Genomic DNA, 14,854 nt, shown 5'->3' with positions numbered 1-14,854 from the left:
CGCCTTTCAGAACTGTTCAGTGTGCGTCCTGAACAAGTTGAAATTATTGGTCAATTTAATAAATTCTCCACTTGAGAAATGTACATTTATTTAGCTGAAGATTGAGGAACAGTAACAACACATTATTCAGAAGAAATATAGTTTATTTCAATCACTCAATAATGTTCCAAGATAAAGGAACAAAAAATGCAAACAATTCATTCACGCACAATTTAATGACATGTTCCTGAGTGACACAGTTTTATACTCAATACAATTTTTACACAAAGCCTTTTGAGGTTCTCAGTAAACAAGAGTAAAAAATCTCTCAGTGCAAAAGATTTCTACTCATCACTACAGAGAGATTAGCTTATATATATATTCCAGTTAATATAAAATAAGCAGCATTTCCACCTGAAATGTGTTATTTCTGCAGAGAAATTGCTTTCACAGACTTGGATAGATCCTAAGCTTGGGTGCTTCATTTGGAAAATGCCAAGGTTTGTTTAAAACATCAGTGATCAATAAACTTTGCAGTAAAATGACACCCATGTTAATGATAACCAAGTGTTCTTGAATCTTAGCAGGAAAGTTTTCATTCAAACTGGAATTGCAGCTAGTTAACACTTACTATAGATTTTACTATCAATATTTCACATATAAAGTAACATGCAGCAGCAAATGTGATTTGTAACAATGTCACACTACAGAAATTCTCTGTACTACTCTGTCTGAAATTTCCTCCCCATCTTCCAATAACACCTTCTCATCTTTTTATTAGTCACGCTACAATAATTTTGGATCATAACACACTCATCAACCCCTTCATCATTCATTTGCACAGTAGCTCACGTGTTCATTCTGCATTTTCCCATTTTGCACTTCCTCTAAGCAAACATTTTGTTCCTTTCTTGACACATTCCTGTCATACTTTGCCTTGTACCATAATCCATTTCATTAAATCTCTCCTGCTCACAGTGCTATCAGACATTCCCTTGTGTTCTTTCCTCTTCTCACCACTTGCCAAACTGTTACATTTCGAAGTACTCTCAGTTCTGATAAAAGATCATTGACCTGAAGCATTCAATCTGTTTCTCTGTCCACAGATGTTGTAAGAAGTGCTGAGCATTTCCAGCATGCTTTGTTTTTAATTCATGTTTCAATATTTCTGCAATAATAGGAGGAATGTCTGTATTTAATTTATTAGATCTTTTATTCCATTCCAATTCCAGCTAATTTCACTTGAATTAATGATGGATAATTCTGCTAATTTCAACATTTAATTATTGTCACTCATTCCTGGTAAAAGAAATAGCAGCAAGGAGGTAGTGTATCATAAAAAATATTGAAGTTCATTTTGAACATCTCTCCCTGAACACCAGGGTGCCTGTACCTAAACCACAAGGTGCACAGTGCTACATGAAGGCAGCTCACCACCACATTTATAAGCAGAAGTAGGAGTGCACAATAAGTGTTGGCTTTGTGAAATAATAACAAAACATCAATAAATCAGTCACTCTAAACTTGACATCAATTCCCAATCTAGTGTCAAACATTAAAATTTAACAACTGACACTCCCAATTTCATTCACATTCCTCCACAAGTTCACAAATCTGTGAATACATCATTTCTAGCTGCACCATGATTGAAAAATATTTTCCAAAGCTTATGAAGATCTGTTAATAAATTGATTTCTGTCACGGGGCAACTTGCAGTGGCAATGCCAGACTCTATGCTTAATAATCATTTACATCGATCCTGCAAATAAAAACCTCAGCACTGGTACAAAATTTCACAATATCAGCCTGCTTTCTAAGGACATGTGTAAACAATTACAGTACAACGGGGTTAAATAGTGAAATAAGATTCAGAAACCAACACAGGATAATTACTCGAATAATCTATCAGAAGTTGACAAGAGAGTGAACACCCTGGAAAGTGATTCCTTCATTCAGAGTTCATTGTGCAACAAGTTTCCTGATATATAATCAAGTCCACCCCATTGCAGCTTCATTTCTCAGTTATGTTTTCTGGCTCCTGAAATGAAATAAAATGAATTTAGACTTTTCCCATAACAGCAAGAATTATTTTAATATCAAGGGCAATGTCTTCAGCAACATAATTATAGCATATTAAATATTGATCTGTAACACAGCACTGCTAACAGTTGTTGTTTTGTTAACAATTCATTGTATTTAAAATATGATTTTAACATGCAGGATCCATGGAGTCACAGTGAAAAGCTCATTATACAGGAATATACAGTTGAAGGGTAAATAGAATAGATGATAGCAGATTTAAAAATGTTTCGGACAGTTTAAAATGCAAAGAGGAAAATCATTGAGCAGACTATGAAGAAGGAGAGATAGCAGGAAACCAAGGTGAAACTGGTGAAGATACATACTTAATATTTATTCCTGAAGTCCCTATGTTAATCATAGGTTTGTGATGAATTGTCTGATCTCTGCTGGTTATGAAAGGTATACACAGTAAGATGTCCCACAACCCCAAGTTAAAGAGCAAGTGTTGGACTTTAACCTGATGTTGTGAGACTTCTTACTGTATTTATCCCAGTCCAACACAATCATCACCATATCATGGCTACTAAAGATATGACAGTGGGTCATATTGTGGGTGATGGAGCATGACACCTCCCAACATTCCTGCGCCTGATTGCAACCCAGTGACACTTGGACAAAGAACCGGAATGGACCAAGTACTTCAAGAAATGTGCAACAGAGGGGATTCAATGCTCTCAACCAAGAAGGAAAGGACAAACAAGGTTAAAAAAAAATCCAATGTGTCTATTTATTTTCATATAAGTGAATTTTGATGACCATCAGGCACCAACCTTTCATGGCTTTAATGACAATCTTCACCCAATGAGCATCAGGGCTTACACAGACTCTGTTTCCATATTTCATGGTGATGCTGTGAAGAGAAGAGAATTGTTTAAAATCTAACTCCCAGAAATTGGATGTCTCCCACTGAAAGGGGAGAATTCAGTAAAACTATAAACAAAATCCTTTAAATCTGTTTCAGAAACAAATTGTGTGATTGATCCAGCATGTTTTGAATAAACAGCACAGCATTTAATTTGACTTAACAAAAAGGGGATAAGCTAAAGGATGCTTTACTTACATTATTTCTGCTGTCTCACAGTGCGGTCCTTTGGGAATGTATTTCAAATTCTTGATGAACCTTGGGTTGATGGGATTGGAACTGGTTTCAAGGCATTGGCACCGCCCTTGAGTTCCTGGGATTGGAATGCCTGTGAAAAGAGAAATTTTACTTCAAATTTGATATCACTTGATGCTGACAGGAACTTGGCATTTGGCTTCAGCATTGAACAAAGAACAAAGAACAAAAACAGCCCAGGAAACAGGCCCTTCGGCCCAACGAGCCCGCGCTGCCATCTCAACACCACCAGTCCCCCTCTCCACCCACGACCCTTGTCTAATGTTTTATGGCCATCCAGATTGAGGGAAACTGATTTAGGGACAATTTATTACTGCCAATCAGCCTAACAGCACATCTTTGGGGTGTGGGAGGAAACCGGAGCACCCAGAGAAAACCCACGCAAGCACGGGGAGAATGCGCAAACTCCCAAAGACACCGGCCCAAATCCATGTGTCTGCACAGCAATCAGTGATAGTCACTGAGCTGTCGTCTTGCCCAGTATCTGGTCCAGTTTAGGCACACACTAACGACATGAAGCACTAGGCCAATCTTGAACAACCAAGAGCAGCCCCAGTACAACCCATCGCGTGTATGCCCCTCGTTGGACACAAGGCGGACCGACTTAAAACCTGTGAATGAAAAGGAAAAAAAAAACAAAAAAGAAATTCAGGATTAAAATAAGCTTTATATTCTCAACAGCATAGAGCATCAGTAACTGTTTAATTCACAATGAATAACCCAACTGCACACTGAGACATGTATTTCTGGTCAATAAGTCAACAGAAAGGCTCCTCTCCACTCAGTGAAATTAAAACTAAAACGCAAGATAGAAATATCGACTTACCCTGTGTAGTAATGGCACACAAGAGCAAGATGAGAACAACTACACTGGTTGCTCTGTTCATCTTTGACTTTGTGCTGCTGAATAGATTTCTACTGCAGGGTCTTCTGTGAAGCTCAGTGACTCTCTCACTGTTGAATGAACTTCTGTTGTAGTTGGATCCATTCAGCTCCTATTTATTTAGAGCCATAACTTTCGTTTTGCGTCATCATGAGCAGTGAAAGCTGTCAAAATTTTGTGGAAGGGAATTTCCCTGCCCTTGAGTCATCTTTCCTTCCCTTTTGCAGTTTTCATTATCTTACAGCTTGTGCAAAATTTACAACAGGCAGGTGATCTGTTGTTTAAGGCAGTGAATTATTAATGTCGAGATTTTGAAGGTTATATCACTGGTTTCAGAAAAGTGGCTTAAAATTCATCTTTAGCAAAGGTATTAAGAGGGTAAGAGATCATTCACCTGTGATATATCCTGACCCATTTCTCTTTCAATGAGCTTCATTGGGAAGGTGATTTAGCCACTATATAAAATAGCTGATAGATTTACCTTTATCTATTGTCACCTCCAGTAAAGTTGAATTTAACCCACTTTTTACATCAATGATCAACAAATCAAGTCATTTTAATGCAGTGTTATTAATAATATCTTTCTTTTGTTTTTGCAAAACTTTAATATAAACAATGAAATACTGACAAAGTCCAACCTGGATGATTTGATTTTTTTATTGATGTCCCCCAAAGTGACATCAGATGATCTGAGAAATAATTCATTTCCAGCTTTTACACCTGACACCTTGAAGAATTTCTGATGTAAGTAAGTGAAAACACAGAAAGTCAGTAGAAATAAGCCCTGTGAGTTACAAGAAATATCTCTCCCTTTCACAGTCTGTACTTTATAATGTGATTCTTTGGATCTTAATGATACAAGTTTGGAAAGATGTGCAATAGTGTAAATTCATCTTTCATTGTTATGAGCTGCCACCTGTAATAGATTTTCATTTTGAGATACAGTAGTTTAGTTCTGGAATAGAAATACCTGCAATGATCTCGCACCAGCAGAGATATTTTATTCCATTGTCAGATTTTTTTTGATTATGTGTTATTCAGATTGTCTAACCGACACACTGCATAAAATGCAGTGGAGATTTTGCAAGAAATCACCTTTCATATGGTCTGATTATACGTTAGTCATACCATAGGGATTCTATTCTATTAGGGATGCAGCATAGGGATTCTGTTTTATTAATTATTCATCCCCAATAATGAACCATTAGAGACTGGCGATAGGAAAAGTTAGTTCTACATTTTGTAGCTGACTCAGGGGATGGTGTCACATTCTAGGTTTGCCTCTGATCCTCAAGATTATAAGAAAACAGAAACAAATTCCTGAGCTAAAACTTGTGAATTATAGAAAATGAGCCATGTTAATGCACAGCTAAGGTATATCTTTATTCAGTTACAAAACTCATGCCCCAATTGTATAGGCCATGCTGCAGATATATTTCTGGATGTTAAATGGATTTTACACCTGGAATGCATTTTCTGTCAGAGTTTGCAACACTGTTTAAAATGAGATGAAAGTTTTAATATTCCAATTAACAACAACAGGAAGGGGTAGTTGGAGTAGGGTAACTGCCCACATATTAAGGCTGTTACCACTGTGGTGGAAAAAAACATAAAGATGGATACCTGGCATAAAAATAGCTGCCCAACACATGAAGGGTTAAAAGACATTAAGCAGGCACTGAAATTTATTGCAGCTACTTGAAATTTAAACAACAGGGCAGACAGTTATTTGAATTAAACATACAGGGAACAAATACTGCAGGAAGCCAGGCACCTTAAAAGATAAAGACAGTCCTGGGACAAAGGGGTCTGATAGGGAGATTAGCCACAAGTGGGAACAGGAATACATAAATGCAGGAAAATCAATTACTGTATGAATAGACCAAAACTAAGTTATTGATAAAGAGGAAGTGTATCCATTCATGGAACAATGCAATATTGAAATGCTCATGTCTGTATCTGTCTTTAACGATGTGTTAAACCATCGTTCACCTATTTGATTACAGCGATGTGTTAATGATGTCCTGTCCATCTATTGTGTAAAAGGTATAAAGGTGGATCGCTCCTATTATATCGTTGAGAGAAGGTAGCTGCCCAGTACTGCGGAGTGCCAGTGCCTTTTTTCCATGAAGCATTGTTAAATAAAACTGTATTGTTGCATCTCCAGTCTGACTCCAAAGTGGTAATTTCCCACAACACCACCAAGTTACCACCAGGTGAAGGTGCTCAAACTCATTCAGGGGGATTGGCTTTGCTGAATTTTGTGATTAGATTCTGTTGAATTTAATCAGCAGCATGGATTCCTTGGACTTTGGCAATCTGGAGATTCATTAGCTCTGGAAACTACTGACCATTAAAATGAAGTGAGTTTTTGTTGCAGTGAGGCGTGACACAATGGCAAGCACTGCTGCCTCACAGTGCCAGGGACCTGGGTTCAATTCCATCCTCTGGTCACTGTCTGTGTGGAGTTTGCACGTTCTCCATATGTCTACGTGGGTTTCCTCCGGATGCTGCGGTTTCCTCCCACATTCCAAAGATGTGCGGGTTAGGTGGATTGGCTATGTTAAATTGCCTTTTAGTGTCAGGGGGACGAGCAAGGGTAATTGCATGGGGTTGTGGGGATACAGCCTGGGTGGGACTGTGGTTGGTGCAGACTCAATGAACTAAATGGCCTCCTTCTGCACTGTAGAGATTCTATTCTATTCTCTTCTATGAAAGCAATGTTTGCAAGGAAAGAGCATCAGACAACTACAAAAGGAGCTATGCATATCCCAACTATCTGGAAACATGGATATGAGGAGATCTTCCTTTCTACACATATATCTCTATATATTAAATAGTTTGGGTGATTTCTGAAAGATGTTAATGTCTTGATGTTGCAAAAATTCATTCTTCTGGGCATCTCAGTTGGCCTAATCATATGTACCCACTCTTAACTAAGCAAACCTCTTGCTTCCATTCTCTCTAGGCTGAGAATCTCCCTCTCAGTCTCATTTCTAGGGGCACTATTCCAGTCCTGCCACCCCAGGACATTAGCAATCCCCATTCTACTAGACAGCATAACTAATCTACTGATGTTGATCTTCAGAAATTGTAGAATTTACTTCAAAAGTTCTGCTCATAAGTGGTTTTAAAGCAATTTAGTAAGAGGCAACAGTTTACTTGCAATACACAAGTTGAAAGATCTTCATCTTTAACAATTAGTGAATGTCAGTGATGCAATAAGAGCTTCAGGAGTGATTGGAGCTGATTCAAGTTTCAGTTTACGATTTGTAAACTGCTGAGACTCAGCTGCAGTGACTCCACCCCCTGGGTAATATAGTGGATAAGGAAGTTCCAGAGCCAGATTTCATTCAAAAAGCAGCCTCAGTTAATGAACCCATGTGACTTTCAGGAATTCCAGTTTATTTTCTCCTCCAAGCAGCTCCTTGGGTGAATATTTGGCATTGCGCTGGTCTGATTATTTCTGGCAATTTTCTTTTGAGATCCATTGTTAGCAGCATGCTTAGATATGATGAGAACTATGTGGGACTGTGCCATGCCCGATGGTTGAATTAGCTTCAGGGACACACTGAAAACTATGGTTCAGTGAGTTCCTAGGGAGCTTCATCTGTCCGTGCAAACGTGAGTCACCAGGGGTACTTTAAGATGTTAAGATGTGAGATGTTAAGGCCAGCAATGGATTTGTGGGACGGGGTGAAGGGAGTTGGTGTTGGGCATCTTAGATGCAAACAGAAAAGATCACAAGATCTTGGGCAGTCAGACATGGAGACAATAATCTTTAGTCACAGGATGTATGGCAAGTGGATGAGAATACCTTGAGAAATGAAATGTTATGCGGCCTCCCAGTGTCATCCACATAGCCCACATCAGGAGAGGTAGGTCAAACAACTTACCTCAGAAGACATTGGACCTGATTTTACCATTTTCATTCTAAGTGCTGAATCTGGGCGCAATTCAGATCCGACTTGGAGATCTGTTCCCAAGCACCCCCATAAGCACTCGGCCTGAAAAAAAATGACGGATCTGAGTCACACTGTAGGCGGGGCTTAGCGCACCCAAAACAATCGGAGCTCTGAACCGCACATGCACAGTGAGAAAAATATTTCAAAAATCGTGCCTGTGTCAGATCGCTCCCACGCCGCAGAAAGTAGCCCGGGAGTGAAAAGCGGGAACGATGTACCTCACAGACATCACTGTCCTCTTTATCAACCCACCCACTCACTACCCAAAATCATCACCAACCCCTGTCCCCTTTCCCCCCACCGATCACCCACAGTGGCAGCGGACTCCCCTGCCTCCCGCACCCCACCCCCCCGCCCCCCGAGATACACCGTACCAGCTTCCCTCCCTTCCCCACAAGAGAATGTTTTGGCCTCAATGCCCCCGTCCCCCCCAAGAGAACAATCTGGCCTCACTCCCCTCCTCCTCCCTCCCCCCGTCCCAGAGAATGTATGGCCCCACTCCCCCCCCTCCCCAACCCCCGCAGAGAATGATCTGGCCTCACTCCCCCTCCTCACCAGAGAATGATATAGTCTCACTATCCCCTCCCCCTCAACAGAGAGTGATCTGGCCTCACTCCCCCTCCTCATCAGAGAATGATATTGTCTCACTATCCCCTCCCCCTCAACAGAGAATAATCTGGCCTCACTACCACTCCCCCCCACCCCCGCAGAGGTACATCTGACCTGCCTCCCTCTGCCCCCCCACCCTTCTCCCACAACCACACAATGATTGGCCCTCCCTCCCCCCCCACCAGAGAATGATCTGACCCGCCTTCCCCCCCTCCCTCCACCACCGATATGAGTCAGAAAGCCGTAGGAAGCTCTGAACTTGCCTCTTCAGCAGCTGCAGCCCCCAAATCAGGCTTTAATTCAGCATGTCCATTTCGGCGTGATTCCGGATCAGCGAATGTGGTGGTAAAGGGGGAAATGCTGATAAAGTTGGGCAGGAAGTTCATTAACTCAATTTAAATGCATTCATCGGGCACGAATCGGATCCTGGCCATTCCCGGATCTTGGTAAAGTGGCCGTTCGTGTGGAAGCGGGTGCGGATCGCATTAATGGCCTCACACCTGACCTTACCACATTTTTGTGCTCATTTTCAGGCGCAACGCAATGGTAAAATTGGACCCAGTGTGTTGCTGCAGGGCAGTAGGCACTTTCTAAACATGGCTTTGCCAGAAGAGCACCAGCACCACAATGAGATTTAAAATGCTTGATTCACCCTCACACTAGAAGCTTTTAGAGGCATCCCAATCATATTATGCTTTGTCTTCCTTGGGACTGGACTAAAGAAGTCATTCCGCACTGTTGCTGCCAATTATTCCTGCAGAGCCTGGCAAATGTATCTGGGGTTGTCTGTGTTAATTTGGATCAAGACAGCAGAGCATGTCAAGCTAAGCCAGCTGTAGCACATATAGCCATAGCTACAATGCAGCATAGTGCTTGTGCATGTGTAGGAATGTAGGATTTAGTCTGCAGCTTCTTGCATCCATGTCAGCATGTCAATCATTGATGTGGTGCAATAGCACTGAGGGTAATGGCTCTCTTCAAGCACAGCAGCAGTACCAGTGCATCTGCTAATTCTGTGTTCTTCACAGACTGCATGCATTAGCAGAGAGCACAATATTGTTACTGCCAACACTATTTTCAGCTAGCCTGCACCTCTGAAAGGGAAAGTACATTGTGACTGTTGCAGGGGTTGAAATCACAGTGCAATATTCCCAATCACAGGCTGGCCAAGACAGAGAGGGCACCAAGGTTTTGGAAGAGGTGGATCAAAGGAGAGCTGTTCTATATCCACAAGAGATCGAGAGGCTCGCCAGACACATACTGAGAAGGCAGTGGGATGAGTTACCATAGAAGGTCATTCCCAGGAGCATTGTTCCAGGAACATGGATGTGGTGCAAGAAGTTAAATGACCTTGCGCATATGGTCAAGGTCAATGAATGCCCCTTTAAATGCCATATTCCACCTGTTGCAACACTAATCTCAGCCATGGCGACACGGTGGCAGAGTGGTTAGCACCGCTGCCTCACAGTGCCAGGCACCCGGGTTCAATTCCAACCGTCATTCACTATCTGTATGGAGATTGCACACTTTCCCCATGTCTGCTTGGGTTTCCTCCGGGTGCTCCGGTTTCCTCCACAGTCCAACAATGTGCAATTAGGTGGATTGGTCATGCTAAAATTGTCCCGTTGTGACCCAATATGTCTGGGCTAGATGGATTAGCCATGATAAATGTGTCGGGTTACAGAGATAGGACGAGGGAGAGGGCCTGGATAAGTTACTCAGTCAGAGGGTCAGTGCAGACTTAGTGGCCAAACAGCCTCCTTCTGCCCTGTAGGGATTCTATGTTACTATTCAGTGAGCCACACCCCCTCAGTAACCACCAGAATCTCCATCAGCCACTGACTCATTTCTCCTTGTTGGCTAACATTGCCCATTATTCAACTATAATAGCCATATTACCCAAACAGATTACATACTCCTCACGGACACATTTCTCTTTTTCTGCAGGAGAAAGCTGTGCACAACTAAATGCAGCAGGAACTAACAGGAGGACAAGAGGTACACTTACATGTTTTATTTCCCATGTAAGAGACAGTACGAGCTATTATAGAAAGGGTTGTTGTTGAGGACATGACTACCAGAATTGCAGCTATTGAAGCTGAGAGTATCCACATACCTAATCCTCCTGCTCACTCCTCCCACAATCTATTCTGATTGACAAGCTACAGATTTTCTCCCCTCTCCTCACCACAACCTAGTCCTTGTCCCTTTATTTCCAGAAGTGGAACCTGGCCAGGTAGTGGACGAAGGGTCAGAGAGTGAAGATAAAAGAACACAGTCATCCAATTTATCAGCCACAGTCACATGCTCACATTCTGACACAGAGCATCATTTAGGGTTTAAGATAATGTCCAAATCTGCACATGGTGAGGGAAAGACACAAGTGGGCTGCAGCCAGAGCTGTGGATGTAATAGTGCAAATGCCAGCTTGCTAAAGGGCAAGATTGCACACTAGTCCTGTGGCTTTGGACTCGACGAGCACCCTAATCTGTCTACTTGTTTTTACTCTGTCAGTCTTTGTTTAAAAGTTGCTGATCAGCTTTTACTGGTTTTCCAGGAACAGAGGAAGATCAAATTTAAAGCCTAGGAGATTCTAGGACTTACACATGGAGGCACAAATCCAGGAAGTTGTGCTCAACCTTTATAAAACACTGCTTCACTTGGAACATAGGGCAGGGTCTTGCAGCCGTTCCAGCTAGCAGGACCCTCTGGTCCCACCGATGTTGTCCCTCCCAACCCCTGCCGCTGGTTCCATGGCAGTGGGATCGGTGAGCCATGCAAATTGCCATTTGTTATACTTGTAGCAGGATACAAGAATAGAAAGTGAAAGCATCTCGGTTTTGAGTGTAAGAAATGAACAGGTTTACTAAGAAACTAAATTGAATAAAGCCCACAGAGTAGCCGATGATGTCATAGATGGACCACGTGACCAAATCATTAAAGGGATCATGCACCACACAATAACTCTAATGTTTAACACCACTGACTTTGGTGGGATGGGAAGATTACACCAACAGCAAATGGTAAACTGCCTCCGCTATGGGAAAATCTGCAGGGTGGGAGCTGTATAATTGGCTGTTCTATCTAATTCTAGGCACTGCGATTTAGGAAGGATGTGAAAACTTTGGAGAGGGTACAGGAAAGATTTAATAGAATGGTTCTAAAGATAAGGGACTTTGGTTACACATACAGATTGGAGAAGCCGGAGTTGTGCACCTTAGAGTGGAGAAGGATAAGAGGAGATATGATAGAGATGTTAGAAATCATGAAAGGAAAGATAACATTAATAAAGAGAATATATTTCCATTGGCTGCAGAACTAATAACAACTTGGCATTGATTTCAGCTAATTGGATGATGAATTGAGGTACATCTTAAAGTTTTCCCAAACTTTTAAAATTGTATATAATTCCTTTATATTGGCTTTGGTTGTAATGGATGACGAGACATGTGATCTCAATACCTGAGCTGGTGACAGCAAGTCTTAGAGCAAGTGACAAAGTTTCATTATAATCTGTCTCTTATTCCTCTTGTCTTTCACTCTTCTGTCACTGTCTGGCCATGACTAACCCACCTAACCTAGATATTTTGGGTGGGATTTTCCAGCTGCACTTGCCCAAAACCGGAAAATTCCGCCCGAGGTTACTGGACCTCTGCATGGTCCGACCCTGCCTGCTACAATTCCCGAGGCGAAAATTCCCTCTATTGGGTCACTGAGGGGGAATTTAGCTTGGCACGGGGAGAATGTGCAACCTCCATACAGGTCTTGGGTATCTGAAAGGAAAAAAGATACAAATGTAGGGTTGTGGTGAGGGGTGGGGAGGAAAGCAAGAGGTGCAAACTTAAACTTCCTGCAGCATGTAAACCAGAAGAGACTTGGGATGAAGACATTCAAAGCAGAGGAGTTTAAAAATTTGTCCAATCAAATGGTGTTCACCATTTTAGGTCAGCACCTGGTCAGTTGAACGAATGTTCAAATTATCAATGAAGAAACAAGTCAATAGACCTCTACCTCTACATAGAGCTAGTTTTTATCATTTTACACCATGCCAAAATGTGACCATAGGGTCATGCCAACTGAGCTACCAATGGGACATCATTTAAGGACATATTTGGATATGATATTCTCAGATTTGATGGGGAGAGTGGAGGTTGGGTAAGACTCTCAGAAAGAAAATCACAACTCAAGGAGAAATGACAGAGATGAACATTTAGTTATGGTCAGAAAGCTCGCAACAGGACTGGCATAAGTTGCTGGTAAGATTGTGGAAGGAACAGGACCAGTTTCCTACATTACAGAGATATAAGGTTGCCGTGTCAAGAAACATATAGACCGTCTGTGGAGGAAAGCAGTGCATGAAACAAGGGGTGAACAGACTTTGAACTTGAATTCACCAGGATTGGTTCCAGGGATCCCGGCTGTAAATGTGGAATCAGAGTAACCAATGGTTTCTGTAATTGAGAATACAGCAGCTACCGAAGACAATCTCGATCCTGGATTGATGAATTTGTCTTTCTCACCTGTCTGATCTGAGTCTTCATTCCCAGAAGACCCTGTCTCAGAATTGGGACATTCTACCAGGGTTTGCAAGTCTCAGGATCAACTAAACTTATGCTGAGTTGTCATGAGGTATTCCTGATGTCTTTTGCAAATTGTTGCATATGTTACTGGTGTTCTTTCTTTTGTTTTCTCTTTAGGTGAATTCAGGAGTTGAGAGAGGGGAAGGAATGTGAAAGCATGGCCCCTTTAAGGGAGCCATGTTATCGCATCTGACCATATGTGCTGTTGAGACGGGAAACTGAGCCAATCAAATGCAAGGGTGTATATGCCGGATTGGGGAGGATGCATAGTTGGAGTCAGAGAGGAGTGTTGTTTAGTTGCATTGTTTATTCTGTCTGACTCTTTTATTGTAACTACCTGTTTATTATTGGCAATAAATCCTTTGTTACTTCGAGCCACATTGAGTCGCCCTTGGTTTATTACAGGGCGTCATGGTTGAATAATTGGTAATGTGTGCATGTTGTGAAATGTGCTAAATATGTGGGGCTCAGGTGAAGCTATGAATAAAAAAAGGCACACGTTTAAGTGATTTTGAAGTGTAGTCACCATTGTAATGTGGGAAATCTGGCAGCCAATTTGTGTGCAACAAACTCCCACAGACAGCGATGTGAGAATGACCAGATCATCTGTTTTGTTATGATGTTTATTGAGAAATAAATAAGTCTCCTACTCCTCTTCAAATTAGTGCCATGCAACCTTTTATGGGCTGCCTGAGACCAAATGGGACTCAGTTTAACATCTCATCCAAAAGAAGGTAACGCAGTGCTAATGTTAATGGGCTAGTAATCCAAAAGCTAGGACTAATGCTGTGAAGACATGAATTCAAATTTCACTTTGGCAGATAGAGGTGTTTTGATTTAGTTAGTTAATAAACCTGGAATAAAATGCTAGTCTTATTAATAATGATCCATTTGGTTCACTAACGCCCAGAGTTGACTCTTAAAATGGATAAAATGGCCCCATCAAGCCACTCAATTGTATCAAATCGACTACAGAGAAGTCAAATAAGAATAAAACTGGATAAACCACCCATCATTGACCTAGACATCAGAAATAACAATGGGCTACCATGAAAAATCCTCTTACTAATATCTGGAAACTGATGCCAATATTGGTCTGTGAGACAGGTCTCCCAGTCAAGCATCAGCCTGATGCGGTCATATGCACCAAATAGTTCACAGCCAATATCCTAGGCTTCTCCATTATTATTTCTAGGGTTGTCCTAGCCCACCAGAAGGTCCAACCCACCAGAGGTAGGGACATAGTATTAGATAATCAGGAGGGCATGGCCCTGCAAGTCCTCAACTTTGATTCTGGACACCTTGGAGTCTCTTGCTATTTGGGCAAGAAACCTCTGACTGATCGCCATCTAGTGTCCTTACCCAGCTAATGGCTCCCGTGCTTCTCCATGTTGAACACCACACTTGGAACAGACACAGAATGTACTCTGAGTAGGAGATGTCTAGGCTTGGTAACAATATTACTGACCGAGCTGGCAAGGTCCTAAATGACATAGCTGCTAGACTGGGTCTTTGGTAGCTGGCAAAGGAAACAGAGGGAAAAAAATTATTTGATCTCGTCCTCTACCAATCTACCTGTTGTAGATAAATCTGTTCATAACAGTTGTGGTTGAAATGACCAGCACACTGTCCTTCTGGA

At 41.7% G+C, this 14,854-nt stretch overlaps 1 protein-coding gene across 1 annotated transcript; it reads right to left on the bottom strand.

The window, feature by feature from the left end:
• Positions 1-214: 214 nt before the first annotated feature.
• Positions 215-4,115, bottom strand: LOC145350130 (interleukin-8-like). The gene is made up of 4 exons (XM_080199085.1): positions 4,005-4,115; positions 3,122-3,251; positions 2,832-2,911; positions 215-2,017 (listed from the first exon to the last, which is right to left on the bottom strand). The coding sequence occupies exons 1-4, from the start codon at positions 4,063-4,065 to the stop codon at positions 1,998-2,000; spliced, it is 291 nt and encodes a 96-aa protein (XP_080055211.1). The 5' UTR covers positions 4,066-4,115; the 3' UTR covers positions 215-1,997.
• Between the last annotated feature and the right edge of the window lie 10,739 nt (positions 4,116-14,854).

The sequence above is a fragment of the Carcharhinus amblyrhynchos genome, chromosome 1 (assembly GCF_965287045.1).
Source record: "Carcharhinus amblyrhynchos chromosome 1, sCarAmb.v2.hapA, whole genome shotgun sequence".
NCBI lineage: Eukaryota > Metazoa > Chordata > Chondrichthyes > Carcharhiniformes > Carcharhinidae > Carcharhinus > Carcharhinus amblyrhynchos.
Note: the sequence above shows the minus strand (reverse complement) of the source record. Positions and strands in the feature narration are given on the sequence as shown.